A 15,539-nucleotide genomic window follows, 5' to 3' on the forward strand; every position below is an offset into this window, starting at 1 on the left:
CTCACCAGGACACAACAGCTGCTTTTGTTAATCAGTGATCGATCCTACCATCAGTAAATTCAGACATTTATTTTATCTAGTGTACATGAAATTCCTTAAAGATATAATGTTTTCATGTACATTTTCTATGGTTTTGCAGGGTTTTTATTGCAACTTTAGGTCAGATACATCACAAAAGGCATAAAATATTTTGGTAGAGGTAATTAGCAGCATGTATACAACTTAGTTTAGATAAATCATGCATTGTCCTACAAACTAGTTATTTCTGGCTTAATGTAATATAGCTCCTGAATTTTTTCCAGCAGCATAATAAAATGGCTAATCAGGTGAATGGTAATGCGGTACAGTTAAAAGAAGAGGAAGAACCAATGGATACTTCCAGTGTAACTCACACAGAACACTACAAGACACTGATAGAGGCAGGCCTCCCACAGAAGGTGGCAGAGAGACTTGATGAAATATTTCAGACAGGTATAATATGCATTTCTTGTTTCTGACTGGTTGTGAAAGCGAGGGCAAACCACTTTGAATTTTATAGATTTTTAAGGTTAAATAATACTTTATTGTTTCCGATCTGTGTAGAGCTGAATGTTTGTTACTTTCCCTTCACCAAGGGCATATTGGGTTTGACTTTGATATTCTTACTACTTTATTTTGAAGCCTCTTTAGTGTTGAATATGCAGTCTTAGTTGCTTCAGAACAGTACATCAGTTTCTTAGATTTACCACCAATTAAAATGTATGTTTCAGCATACCAAATTTTTTTTGCGTTTTAAAAAAAAATCTAAATCAGTCATCATTTTGCTTTTACTTTTCTACTTTTAGCTTCTTAAAGTGATTGTTAAATCAGTTTAGGTTTGGTTAGGTGGCATAATAAGAGGAATAGCTAGACTGTATTGCCTGAAACAATAATAAATGTCAGACTTCTTGAGAGTTTGTGACCTGTCTAATTTCTAATAGTAACCCACATCTCTCAGTAATTTGGAAGTGTTTGGTTTGTAATAGCTGCTTTTTTTTTTTTTTTTTTTTTTAATCCAGAACTCCCATGGTTAAGTGCATAAGCAAATTTGAATGTCTTAATATGGTTGGTTGTAAGTGGTTTGAAGTTTTAAAAGAGGGAGAGAAATATCTACCCTTAGGGAATGTTGTTCATAAATAAATGTGTCCTCCCCCTTTGGGGCCATAGATGGAAACTTTCTTCCTCTGTGTTTTGTGTGCCTATCCAGATTCTGGGATAGCGAATTGATTTGTCTTACAAACTTGTCTTAAGTACAGTAGTAACAAAATATACTTTTTTTGTCCTTAAAAAAATTAAAATCTGAGAAAGCTCAGGATAATTTTAGATACTAAAATGACTTCTAAAAATGACTCCTGGGTGATGGTCCCATTTGAAAATCAGTCCTCAGGAACTTTGTGATATTCTGCCATTGAGACTTGGCAGTCATCTGCTTAGAGATGCTCTCTTGTAGAGTGTTTTGTTATTGATAAGAGGCTGATGGTTTGGGTGTAGGTGTGATTGACAGAATGGATTGATGGGTGTCCTGAGTTGTGGCTTTGGGTAGTGGTAAGGAAACTCCAGTTATTTAGGCATGCTCATTTTGAGCTTTTAAAATATATGGCAACATTTTTTTCATAAGTAACTTTGCCAGTGGCATTACATTTATTTAAAATTTATAGAATGGAATAAAATTCTTTTGGCTTTATCAAAATAGTCACTTTTGTTGTTAGTTCCATATGTACTTGGGGGTTTTAATCAGTTAAATATTTCCGTTTTACACTGGATTAATTCTGATATACCTATTGATATATATATCTATGTAGACATGACAAACTTAATATGGACTGTTAAATTGTTTTAAACTTAAGTAGATGTTCTGTGTGCAGTTAAGTATACTACATATATATATAGAACGCAGCGCTTGTGTTTTCTATATAGTTTACTTGTAAGTCCATAGTATAGTAGTTAATGCCATTTGAAAAAGATTGTTATCATTGATAGTCAGTGTTGTGAATGCCACAGCATCTTTTAAATCTCAGCTTGTCACCTCAGAGGAACAAAGAATGCCTTAAAATATGATTTTCAGAATTGATTACTCAAGCTGCACTTGCATTTATAGAAGAATTAAAAAATTTAAAATAATGCCTTTCCACATTCTGACTGCAGCAAAGTAGGTGCTCAGATAAACAAGTACATTTCAGTTTATCTTTGGTGTTAAAGAGGGAAAGCCTTTGACACTTTTTGGAGAGTGGAAAGAATTATTTAGTAAAAATGGTTTTCTCACCCCCCCCACCCCTTTCTTGTCTGAGTTCTACTAGTTACACTTGAAGTTAACACAACTACAACAGTCTATACTTTGAAGGTAGATGGGAAATGCAGTGTATTCTTACCACTTTAATATAAACTAGAATTTGTTACATTAATGCTAAATCAGTCAAATGATGTGTATATCAGGTGTATTTCAGATTTGACTTTCAAGATTTATAATTTTGGGAAAGTGGGAGATGGGGCAATATGTTTTTCTGTGGAAAATGGGGATTGAAATTCATGTTTATAGGTGTTGACATTTTATCTTCTATTTTCATATTTGTGCTCTTTAACTTTATAGTATTTGTATAGCTGCATTATGCATGTAGGTAAACAAAAATGTAGTTTGTTAGTAATAGTGTTCAATGTAATAGTTCTTGAGAAAATGTTGATAGGACAGTTTAGTTTACCCTTTTTGTTGCAATGATGTTACCACTTTTCAATTTAATTTTTAGGATTGGTAGCTTATGTGGATCTTGATGAAAGAGCAATTGATGCTCTCAGGGAATTTAATGAAGAAGGAGCTCTGTCTGTACTACAGCAGTTCAAGGAAAGTGACTTATCACATGTCCAGGTAAGGTCTTTACTCAGAAATGTTTTTAACAGCTAATCACCTGAGAATTGTTTTTTCTGTTTTTTTTTTTTTTTCTTCTTTTTCTTCCTTTTGGAGAAGTAGTAGTTTTTGTTTATGATTTACCTCTATTTTAAAAAAAATTAGTTAAAACAAACAGAAAAGACCTGTTTGGCAAAGAGTTGCAGAAGCACAATGAATATAAAGTTAAGTCTCAATTACTTTGTGTAGTAAGTTACTCTAAAAACTTAATGAAAGCCAATTTGATGATGATTATTATTAGGTTTTTATGTGTTTAAATTGCTTATATATATTTTATCATTTTTTTGGTTATTTTATACTGTTTTATTGTCTTGGAGGGAAATTAATGTAGGTGGGAGGGAATAGTTTCAGAACATCTGGCAGAGATAGTACATATGCTGTTAAATATCTACAGATGGAAGACTTTATTTTCCCATTGTAGAAGGTAAATTCCTGTCTTACTACTGTCTGGTCCAGTTTCTAGTAACCACTCAACAATTATTCATTGAATGAATGAGTGAATATTTTGTTAAAATTCTGGTCTTCTGAAATTTAAGTGTAAATTTGTATTTGGACCTCCAAATATTCTTGATGATTCTTTTTTTTTTTTTCTATCTATTTATCTATCTATCTATCATTCTTTTTCACTGAATTTTTTGCCTGTTCTAGAACAAAAGTGCATTTTTATGTGGAGTTATGAAGACCTACAGGCAAAGGGAGAAACAGGGGAGCAAGGTGCAAGAGTCCACAAAGGGACCTGATGAAGCAAAGATCAAGGTAAAACTTGTATTGCATAGTTGTAATGAAATTAAATTTACGATTAGGTAGAATACCTCTTTTTGGGAAGCAGATTTGGCTCAACTGCTAGAGCGTCTGCCTACTATATGGGAGGTCCAGGGTTTGATCCCGAGGGTCTCCTGACCCGTGTGGTGAGCTGGCCCACCTGCATGCTGATGCGTGCAAGGAGTGCCATGCCACACAGGGGTGTCCCCTACGTAGGGGAGCCCCACATGCAAGGAGTGTGCCCTATAAGGAGAGCCATCCAGGGCAAAAAAAGTGAGCCTGCCTAGAAGTTAAGCCACACACACGGAGAGCTGATGCAGCAAGATGACGCAACAAAAAGAGACACAGATTCCTGGTGCCGCTGACAATCCAAGCGGACACAGAAGAATACACAGTGAATGGACAGAGAGAGCAGACAACTGGCGGGGGGGGCTGGGGGGGGAAGGGGAGAGAAATAAATTAAAAAAAAAAGAATACCTCTGTTCATGATTTCCTAGAGTTTTTATTTTTATTTTTTTAAATTTATTTCAACGATTTATTTATTTCTCTCCCCTTCCCTCCCCACCCGGGTTGTCTGCTCTCTGTGTCTATTTGCTGTGTCTTCTCTGTCTGCTTCTGTTGTTGTGAGCAGCACGGGAATCTGTGTTTCTTTTTGTTGCATCATCTTGTGTCAGCTCTCCGTGTGTGTGGCACCATTCCTGGGCAGGCTGCACTTTTCTTTCTTGCTGGGCGGCTCTCCTTACAGGGCCCACTCCTTGCGCGTAGGGCTCCCCTACGCGGGGGAAGGCACTCCTTGCGCGCATCAGCACTGCGCATGGGCCAGCTCCACACAGGTCAAGGAGGCCCAGGGTTTGAACTGCGGACCTCCCATGTGGTAGATGGATGCCCTAACCACTGGGCCAAGTCCGCCGCCCTAGAGTTTTTATATGTAGCTCCATGGTTTTGCTTTTTTAAAAACTAGTATTCAGAAATTAATTTAGGGGGAAGATACCTTCTAATTAATACACAAGAAGTAGAATTGGGAGACAGATGTTTAATATTATGTTTGATGAGAAACCCTAATTCAGACGGTTGTCATTCCTTTTTTTTAAATTTTACAGTTACTTTTTTTGTTGATGTTATTTATCCCCACTTTTTTCCCCCATTGTCTGCTCTCTGTGTCCGTTCGCTGTGTGTGTTCATCTCTGTCTGCTTATATTCTCATTAGGTGGCTTCGGGAACTGATCCTGGGACCTTCTGGAGTGGGAGAGAGGCGGTTACTCTCTTGTGCCACCTCAGCTCCCCTATTCTGCTTGTCTTTTTATTTTCTCTCCTCTGTGTCTCTTGTTGCGTCATCTTGCTGCATCAGCTCTCCATGTTGGCCGGCACTCTTGTGCAGGGCGGCTTTCTTGCATGGATCGACATTCCCACTCAGGGCGGCACTCCTGTGTGGGGTGGCATTCCCGAGTGGGCCGGCACTCTGTGTGGGCCAGCTCGCTGTCACCAGGAGGCCCTGGGGATCGAACCCTGGACACCCCTATATGGTAGACGGGAGTCCAGTTGGTTGAGCAGCCACATCCGTTTGCCTCTTGTTGTTCCTTGCTCTTCTGTGAATGATACTGACACTTCCAGTAATCATTTCTTTGCTTGATCCAGTAATGTCTTTTAAAAGCTTTTGGTTCAGTTTTTTTCCAGGTACTTTCTTTTTTCTTGGTAAAGATTCACAGTTAAAACTGCTTTGCTTTTTGGAATTTTCATTTACATTTGTTACCCTCAGTTTCTTTGTTTGTAAAATGGAAAGAGTAGTAGTGCCTGCCTCATAGAGTTGCTGTAAAAATTAAATGAATGAACATACATAAACTACTTGACAATAATACCCAAAATGAAGTAAGAACTATACAGCTATGAGCCATTACTATTACTACTGTTATTAGGTATACCTTGGCTTTTCGTAACTATTGGTGGACCTGATGTGTTAAATATATATTGTTGATTTGCTGCAGTGATAAACTTAAAAAAAAATTTTTTTTATTTATTCCCCCCCCCCCCCAAATTGTCTGCTCTGTGTCCATTCGCTGTGTGTTCTTCTGTGTCCACTTGCATTCTCAGCGGCACTGGGAATCTGTGTCTCTTTTTGTTGCATCATCTTGCTGTGTCAGCTCTGTGTGTGTACAGTGCTGTTCCTGGGCAGGCTGCACTTTTTTTGCATGGAGGCAGCTCTCCTTGCGGGACACACTCCTTGTGCGTGGGGCTTCCCCTACATGGGGGATACCCCTGCGTGGCATGGCATTCCTTGCTCGTGGCAGCACTGAGTGTGGGCCAGCTCACCACACAGGTCAGGAGGCCCTGGGTTTGAATCCTGGACCTCCCGTGTGGTAGGCGAATGCTCTGTCAGTTGAGCTACGTCCGCTTCCCAGTGGTAAACTTTTAAATTTGAAATAGTTAATGTTGAAGTTGTTTGTATAGATGATTTATGTTTCAGACAGGAAATATAACTTATAGTTTCTATCTTTTAACTAATTTATATAGAGCTCCCTTGTGCGTTTTTTTCCTTGACTGTAAAATGGCATAATGTCACTCTTAAAATATTTTAAATAAATACATGAACGTTATGTTTGAGGTGCTAGTCTAAAAAAATATGTTTTCATTGAAGAGCCCATTTATTTCCCTAATGCTGTTTGCTTTTGATAATGAGAAAATTAAATTATCATCATCCTCCTTTTAAGGTGAAGAGATATGAACATTAAGTTTATTGCATATTGTTTAATTAAAAGACTAAAACTACAAAAGTAGAGTTTCTGGCAGCTCCCAGTAAGTGGGTGGAAACATCTACCCCAAACTGATTTGCCTTTCATTTTACAGATACTTCCGGAAGAACATAAATTCATAACCTGTAGACTGTCAATTCATTTTAATACCTTTAATTCTAGTCTAACTTCTGATGAAATGTTGAACAATCATTTAATCATTTTGGGCTACAGTTGCCTTGTCAGTTAAGCCAAGAGTTAGACTCAATACGTGTTTTTTTTTTAAAACTTTAGCAATGGAATCCTTCTTTCAAATGAATTCTCATATGAAGTCCCACCCTATATATTTTCAGGAATATTTTATTATATGTATATTGTACATATCATGCAGATAATATATTATGTACAAATTATAGGTGTAATTATATATATTTCTTACATGTATTTTTATGTTTAGCTCTGGTTGAGTCAAAGAAAAAAATGGAGGCCTAAGGAATCTATGGAATCCCAAGTTTCCTCCAAACATATTTTTGAAAACCACTAAACTTGATAATATCTAAAATCTCTTGTTGCTCTGACATTGTATAATTTTAAAAACCTGGAGTGTAAAATTTCTTCCTTTCTAGGTAGATTGTACTATGTTTTTTTGTTGGCAAGTTGTGTACTTGTTCTATAGGCCTTTCATATAAGTGGTGCTTCAGTTATAACAAACTCCTTCAGGACAAAGATATGATTCGTCATAATACTTAATGTAACATTATGAGGAAAGTTGGTAGTCAAAAAAATGGATGGTTTTGTTTTTTGACACCTGAGATACTCATTTGGTAATTGCCAAATATTTTGAGCCCATATTGTGTGAAAAATGGTTTGGTTCTTAAGGAGCTTATGGTATAGCAGGAATATGAAACAAGGATCAAAGAAAAGATTAAAATATGGAACCTCCAAGTACAGTAGAAAGAGTAGGAAATATGAATGTAACGGTAAATGAGGAAAACTGCATGAAGGTGGTAGGACTTGTATTTTAGAAGGATAGAGGACATTTCATTTGAAAATAATCACTGGGGGAAATAATTACGGTTTTTAAAGTGATTGAGTATGGAGAGGTCTGACTGAAGTAAATAGAAGGTGCAATATGAGGAATACTATAAGTAAGTATGAATAGGTAATTTGGGGCTGGTTTATTTAAAACTTTTAATAATCCTTACCTCTTTTCTGTTTTCTTATAACAAAATGTGGTAGATATTGGGGACTTAATTTGCCTTTAACTCTTTCCATTAAATGTATGAAAAGGAACAGTAAAAGGATGGGAATGTATACATGTGGTATGAATTTTGACATTTCTTACATAGCCTGAGGTTTTGGAAAAGATTAATAGACTGATACTTTTACATGTGTGATTTAATATTCAGGTGTAAACAGATATATAATTATCTCTAGGCCTTGCTTGAGAGGACTGGTTATACTCTGGATGTAACCACAGGACAGAGGAAGTATGGTGGTCCTCCACCAGACAGTGTGTACTCTGGTGTGCAACCTGGAATTGGAACAGAGGTAAGTATTTTACAGCTGTCTCCCCAAATCCTTCCAGTTTGCAAACTCATCTATCTGTTGTTACTTTTTTTGTTTTTGGATACCTATCTGTATTTTGCTGCTAACATGAGCAAGGATAATCATATGACTGGTAGATACCTGGACATCTTATAAAAGAATGCAGGGTTCTTGAAACTGTGTTACTGGCATCACACCATTTTAGGTGTTTGGGTTGAGTTGCAAGAGAAGCAGTTGCTTTATTCTGCCCTTTTTTACATCAGTAATTTTTTTAATTTTATTTTTTTTGAGGTACTGGGGACTGGAGATTGAACCCGGGACCTTGTATGTGAGAAGCTGGTGTTCAACCATGGAGCCACATTGGCTCCCCTGAGTTGGTTTTTTCATTTGTTTTCTTTTTTTTTTTTAGGAGGCTTTTTTTTTTTAGGAACTGAACCTGGGACCTCCCATGTGCTCAGCTGCTTGAGCCACATTGGCTCCCTTTCATCAGTAATTTTGAACAGTGCTTGTGTCCTTTTCCATCCCACCACCCCCACAACCCCATCATGGAAGATAACTAAATATTTACTGAGAAACGTTATTTATCAATGTGGGTGCACAAGAGAAGGATGTGGAGTCAGATAAAAGGTTCGGCACATTGGTCTGTACTAGAACAAGGGAGCAATTCCTTTTCTGCCTATGCCTTCATAAAGATTTCTCCATATGTCTTTACACTAGGCTGTTCTGATCCTTTAAATGGAGAAAACTATGCCAGAATGTAAGCTGTAACAGCCGGGCCCTCTTCTGTTTGGGTGGTTAACAAAATGCCAGAAACATAGTGGACACTTAATATTTGATAAATGATTGAGTATGGTCTTTTTCTTTGAATGCTGAAATTGTGACCTTGTAACTTAAAATGTAAACTAGATCAAGTGATAATTTTATAAAACTCTTAAAGTGATATGGGATAGCTTTCTTAGATTATGGTATTAGTTAAATATTTAGGTGGTATTATGTTAGTGATCTAAGAAATCTTAAGTTTATTCACACTCTAATTTGAGTAACTTTAAAGGAAACAGTAATTCATTTTTTAGATTGTTATTACTGATACTATCCTAAAAACTAAAACTTACTTTTCAGGTGACCGAAAGCAAAGATTATTACTATTTTTTAAAAGATTTAATTTTTATTTATTTCTCTCCCCTTCATCCCCCCCCCCCACAATTGCCTCCTCTCTGTGTCCATTTGCTGCCTGTTCTCCTGTGTCCACCTGTATTCTTGTCAGCGGCACCCAGAATCCGTGTCTCTTTTTGTTGCATCATCTTGCTGCGTCAGCTCGCTGCGTCAGGTCTGTCTGTGCGGTGCCACTCCTGGGCAGGCTGCACTTTTTACGTGCTGGGCAACTCTCCTTACAGGGCACGCTCCTTGCGTGTGGGGCTTCCTACGTGGGGGACACCCCTGTGTGACATGGCACTCCTTGTGTGCATCAGCACTGCGCGTGGGCCAGCTCACCACATGGGTCAGGAGGCTCTGGGTTTGAACCTTGGACCTCCCATGTGGTAGGCAGACGCCCTATCTGTTGGACCAAATCTGCTTCCCAGCAAAGATTATTATATTTAGTTTGTGACTGGATAAACAAAGGTGTTGCCACTTAACCTGACTTTTAAGATCTATGTCAGAACTAATTCTCGTTTGGTTTTCTCTGTCTGTAAAATGGAGTTTACATTAATTGGTCTTTGTTCCCTGAATTTGTTTTTAACATTTTTATAGTTAATATTCTCTTTCTTAATACTTAGTGTTATATGTTTAAAAGGGACTCTTAAGAAGCACTTTTTCCCAGTGATACCTGAATCAGCTCATATTATTTTCAGTTTCTTAAAATTACCCTAAATTACTTAATATTATTTAATTATCAATAAAGTTGGAGCTCAGACTCTGAGCCATCTAAGTTCCCTTGCAGGAGCAGTTGTCATTGATGAAACATAGCATATAAGTGAATAATACTTAAGCTTTATTTCACTTCTGTCCTCATTAACATCCTCCCCCATCCTTCATCTCTGTTCTTCTCCTGTAATGAACTCTTGAATCTACATTTATATTTCATTTGAATTTTAACCAGTACAGAAATATGGTTTACCTTTTTTACTTGAACTTGTGCAGCATGTGTGTTTTTTCTAGAGTTTTTAAGTTTTGTTCTTAGCTTCAGTATTTTTTTTAACCTTAAACCCCCCCACATAAAATGAATAATAAAAATGGGACTGTTCCTATTCCTCTTCCTAGTCCTTGAGGCAGTTCCTGAAACACCTACAAAAGAGGAAAATGGTTTGAAAACCAGTGATCGATGACATGCCATTCAACATTCGATATTCTTGTTATTATTGTCTAGTTATTATATAATATTTATCATATTCTTGTTTCTGAAGCTTGTATAAAATCCTTGGAGAAAAGAATTACTTTCATATAATAGTTTAATGTTCTTCAAAATTCCCAGTACATACCTTGGTACAAAATTGGTTGTATATATTTCATAAGAGTTATATAAGCTTTTTTAAGCTCATTAGATTGGAATTCATTAATGGCAACTTGATTTATCTTTGCTTCGTATGGATTAGGAAGGAGTAAATAATATTTCACTGGAAACATTTGAACAATAGAATAAACTGTTAGGTATTCAATTAGAAATGAAAAAAAATAGGATTTATTTATTTATTTTCACCCCTTCCCCTCCTCCCGCCCTGCTGTTTTTGCTGTCTGTGTTGCCTTCTCATTTTCTCTCCTCTAGGATTCACTGGGATTCAATCCTGTCGCTTGCCCCACCTCAGTTCCTGGTTTCTGCTGTGCTTCACCTTTACTCTCCCCTTGTTTCTCTTGTGATATGTCGTCATCTTGCTACATGACTCACTTGTGTGGGGCACTGTCTCACCATGTGGCCATTGGCTTGCCACTTGGGCACACTTTCTCTTCTTCTTCTATTTTTTTTAAAGATTTATTTCTCTCCCCTTCCTTCCCCGCCCCAGTTGTCTGCTTTCTGTGTCCATTCGCTGTGTGTGTTCTTCTGTGTCCGCTTGTATTCTTGTCAGTGGCACCGGGAATCTGTGTCTCTTTTTTTGTTTTGTCAGTTCTCTGTTTGTACAGTCCCACTCCTGGGCAAGCTGCACTTCTTTTGCGTGGGGCAGCTCTCCTTACAGGGCCAACTCCTTGTATGTGGGGCTCCCTTACATGGGGGACACCGCTGTATGGCATGGCACTCCTTGCGCCTGTCAGTACTGCACGTGGACCAGCTTCACCACATGGATCAGGAGGCCCTGGGTTTGAACCTTGGACCTCCCGTGTGGTAGGTGGATGCTCTATCCATTGAGCCACATCCACTTCCCACTTTCTCTTCTTTTTCACCAGGAGGCCCCAGGCGTAAGCTCTATCAGTTGAGCCACATTTGCTTCCCTCCAGTTAGAAATTAATCATTATGCTAATTGTAAAATATGTACTTTCTCTTATGTTGTGTTACCTCTTTAGGATGAGTAAGCAATTTCCTTTATAATAGATATCATTACGTACAGCAGATATGATTGCAGGAAAATCCCTTTAATGAGATCACCAGTCTAAGCCACTTTTTCATGTAAAACATTATGCTACAGCAAGACACCAGTATAAAGTTTTGGATTTTCCCTACAAAGTATGATTGCAGAAGATTTGACCTAAACTTGTTGAAAACGAAAGTTTTGTTTTGAAAGTTGCGCAAATGCTTTATTTTTAAATTTTTTGTTTCTCTCCCCTTTCTCGCCGCCCCCCCAGTTGTGTGCTCTCTCTGTCCATTCACTGTACCTCTCTGTCCGCTTGTGTTCTTGTCAGTGGCATGGGGAGTCTGTCTCTTTCTGTTGCATCATCTTGCTGCGTCAGCTCTCTGTGTGTGTGGCACCATTCCTGGGCAGGCTGTGGTTTTTTCACACTGGGTGACTCTCCTTACGGTGCGCACTCCTTGTGCTTGGGGCTCCCCTACGCGGGGGACACTCCTATGTGGCATGGTACTTGTTGTGTGTATCAGTACTGCACGTGGGCCAGCTCATCACACAGGTCAGGAGGCCTGAACTGCGGACAGGTTTGAACCGCGGACCTCCCATGTGGTAGGCAGACGCCCTATCCTATCCATTGGGCCAAATCTACTTCCCTGAAAGTTTTGAATAAAGGAGAAAAATAGATTTTTAATGTATTGAGTTACTGATAGATTTAATAAATAAGTTGGTTTTAATTGATGTAATTTAGAATGTTTATGTTTTATTTTTGTTTTTGTTTTAGTACAGTTATTGTTAAAAATTGTTCTAGCTCTTGATTGAGAAAGTTGAAGTTAAGAGTCGGTACCTGAGACTATGGCAGTATTAAAATTGAGTTACTAGAGGTCTATGAGATTTCATCTTTGGATAAAATTTATTGTAAAGTAACCATATAAATTAGTACTCCTTAACAGACATTGTTGCTAAGTTTTGTCCTGAGGTGAGAAATATACATGACACATAGTTAAATAAAAAAAGAAATTTTATTGTGGCAACATACATATCCAACGTGAGATTTCCCATTTTTAACCATCTTCAAGTATATAATTCAGTAGTGTTCATTATATTCATAATGTTCTACTGCCTTGATCACCATCCATTATCAGGACTTTTCCATTGCCCCAAACAGAAACTCTGTGCTCAGTAATCTTAGATCACCATTCCCCAAACATATCTGTCCCTAGTAACCTATAGTCTGTTTTATATCTCTATGAATTTGTATATTTTAATTACCTCATATAAGTGAAGTATTTGTGTCTAGCTTATATAGCATGTATGAAAACTTCATTCTTTTTTTGGCTGAATAGGATGTACTGTATTTGTTTACTCGTTCATCTGTTGATGGACAGTTGGGTTACTTCTGTCTTTTGGCTATTGTGAATAATGCTGCCATGAACATTTGTGCACACGTTTTTATGTGGACATGTTTTCATTTCTCATGTGTACCTTGGAATAGAATTGCTAGGGCATATGTTAAGAACATTGGTGTGCAGTCTTAAAGGTTTTTTTTTTTCCTCTACTTTCTCTTTTGCACATGTTTTTAATTTCGATGGTCTACTTTTAATCAGTTTTCTTTCATTGCTTGAGCTTTTTGTGTAAAATTTAAAAATCCATTGCCCAAAACAAGATCCTGATGATATTTCCTTTGCTTTCTTGTAAGGGTTTTATTATTTGGCTATTAAAAATTAGGACATTGATATATTTTGAATTAATTTCTGTATGTGGTGAGAGGGAGGGTTGCAAATTCATTTTTTGCATGCCCTGTTACCATTTGTTGAAGAGACTCTTGTTTCCCTATGGTCTTGGTGCTGTTGTCAAAAATCAACTGGACTTAACTGGCCATAGTTGTGTGACTTTGTTAGTTTTTTTTAGATTACATAAAAATTACACTGAATTCCCATATACCCTACCCCCCTCCTTAAATTTCCCCATTAATAACATCTTTGACTAGTGCGGTACATTTGTTACAATCAAAGAACATATATTGAAGCATTGCTATTATGATCTGTACTTTACATTATGGTTACACTTTGCACTGTACAATTTTATAGGTTTTGACAAAATGTGTAATGGCCTGGATCTGGCATTGTGGTATCATCCAGAACAATTCCAATGTCCCAGAATGGCCGTGTTAAATCTATTCTTCCCTCTTCCTCCCTGCAACCTCTGGTGATCATGCCTTTATATCAGTGTTAACAAGTTCTTCCATTATTAGAATAATAGCAATTCTACTTTGGTCCATTAGTTGCATTCCCTCCATAAAAGTCCTCAGTCTTGAGGATTTGGGGATGATGATGCCCACTCTGCTTCTGATTGAGAGGGGGCTTACATCCCGTGGGGCCAATGGATGGAACTGTCTTTCTTGCAGTTGTATATACTCTGTTTTTTTTGGGAAGGGCATTGTCCATCATCATTTTGTTAGTTGTCTTGGTTGAGTCCAGTGAAATGGAGAGTAGGTGCTAGTTCCTACTCTGCTGAGATTCAGCTCAACAAACATGTGACCAAAGATTTAAGTCTCTGGGACATATATTTAACGGGTAGAGTGCTAATTATACGTTCAAGAAAAAGGGGCAGAAGAACCACGTGTAGGAAAATTGTAAATGAGTCTTACTCTGTTATGTTGGGGAGATAAGTTAACATATATTCTAAGGTGAGGCCCACCAACAGGGTGCTGATTTCCTGGGGTTGTCTGCCCTGCCTGTCATGTCTAGATGTCTTCAGAGCCCTCAGGAGCACCGCTGCTTGAGGCATTGTTCACTGTGGCAGCCAGTAACTTTTAGAGTGATTTCTGGACTCACTTTGAAATCTCATAGTCATAAAATCTCTTTTGTATTTAATATTTACCCCTTTCGGTCAAGGTCTTTTTCAAAATGGTATCTCTAGTTGGTGCTTGGTAATAATTCCTCAGTGCCAGGGAAGCCAATCCCCAGGAGTCATGTCCTGTGCTGGGATGCGGGTTGGGGGGCAATATTAGTTTGTGAATACTGTTTCTTTTTAGTTTTTTTTTTTTTTTTAAAGCAGCTTTATTGAGATATAGTCATATACCATACAATCTATCCAAAGTGTACAAAGACTTTTAGTATAATCACGGTGTTGTGTATTCATCACCACACAAAATTTTAGAACAATTTCATTATTCCAAAAAGAAAAACTTTACACCCCCCCGGCAGTTACCTCTCAATCCCTCTATCCTTCCCCAGCCCTACATAACCTTAAAATTCTTTTTAGGTCCTAACAAATTATCTTGAAGTGAACCCATCCTGTTTCTCAGATACACTTGCATTTTTGATACATGGCTTGTTTCTTCATGGACCCCAATGACTGTAATGTTAGGGACTTTACTGACTACAGATTTGTTGGTGTTTCTTTTATAATGAACAAAGTAGTCTTACGAAAAATTCTGTAAGTTGGGTGTTAATATTCAAATGATACCGCTCTTGTGGATCCTTTCTGTAAGTGATTAATCATTAAATTTCCTAAGTAAGGAAAATACTCATTTTTCTTACCAAGTTTGTTTAATGAGACAGACCAGTATTAATTCTAAAATATAGGCACAACTGTTATATAAGTAGTAGACATTTAGTTTCTTCATTTAGCTGTGTCAAATATATTTTTATCTTGCCACTCATTGCATGTGCTCTTTCTTTGTTTTATATATATTTATAATGCGTAGGGAAAAAAGAAAGATGATGAAAGATGTATTTTTATTAAGCACATTGCATTATATTAATGAAAACAATATAAAGCTGAATTTGCTTTCCAGACAGTTTAAAAATGCTTAGGGGAAGTGGTTGTGACTCAACTGATAGAGCGTCCACCTACCATATGGAGGGTCCAGGGTTCGAAACCCAGGGCCTCCTGACCCGTGTAGTGAGCTGGCCCATGCGCAAGGAGTGCCGTGCCACATGGGGCTGTCCCCCACGTGGGGGTGTCCCACGTGCTAGGAGAGCTGCCCTGCGCGATAAAAGCGCAGCCCACCCAGGAGTGGTGCCGCACACACGGAGAGCTGACGTAGCAAGATGATGCAACAAAAAACGTGACAGTTTCCCGGTGCCACTT

General features: G+C 37.8%; 1 protein-coding gene across 3 annotated transcripts in view; it reads left to right on the top strand.

The window, feature by feature from the left end:
* HNRNPR (heterogeneous nuclear ribonucleoprotein R) overlaps positions 1–15,539 on the top strand; it is a 38,360-nt gene that overhangs the window by 3,402 nt on the left and 19,419 nt on the right. Inside the window, exons 2-5 of one of the 3 annotated variants that reach the window (XM_058304137.2) lie at positions 303–471; positions 2,760–2,878; positions 3,566–3,673; positions 7,843–7,956. In XM_058304137.2, coding sequence (XP_058160120.1) covers positions 315–471; positions 2,760–2,878; positions 3,566–3,673; positions 7,843–7,956 — 498 coding nt within the window. In that variant the 5' untranslated portion in view covers positions 303–314. The remainder of the gene's footprint in view (positions 1–302; positions 472–2,759; positions 2,879–3,565; positions 3,674–7,842; positions 7,957–15,539) is intronic. The other 2 variants (XM_058304138.2, XM_058304139.2) reach the window with 2 other exon arrangements.

The sequence above is a fragment of the Dasypus novemcinctus genome, chromosome 9 (genome assembly GCF_030445035.2).
Source record: "Dasypus novemcinctus isolate mDasNov1 chromosome 9, mDasNov1.1.hap2, whole genome shotgun sequence".
NCBI lineage: Eukaryota > Metazoa > Chordata > Mammalia > Cingulata > Dasypodidae > Dasypus > Dasypus novemcinctus.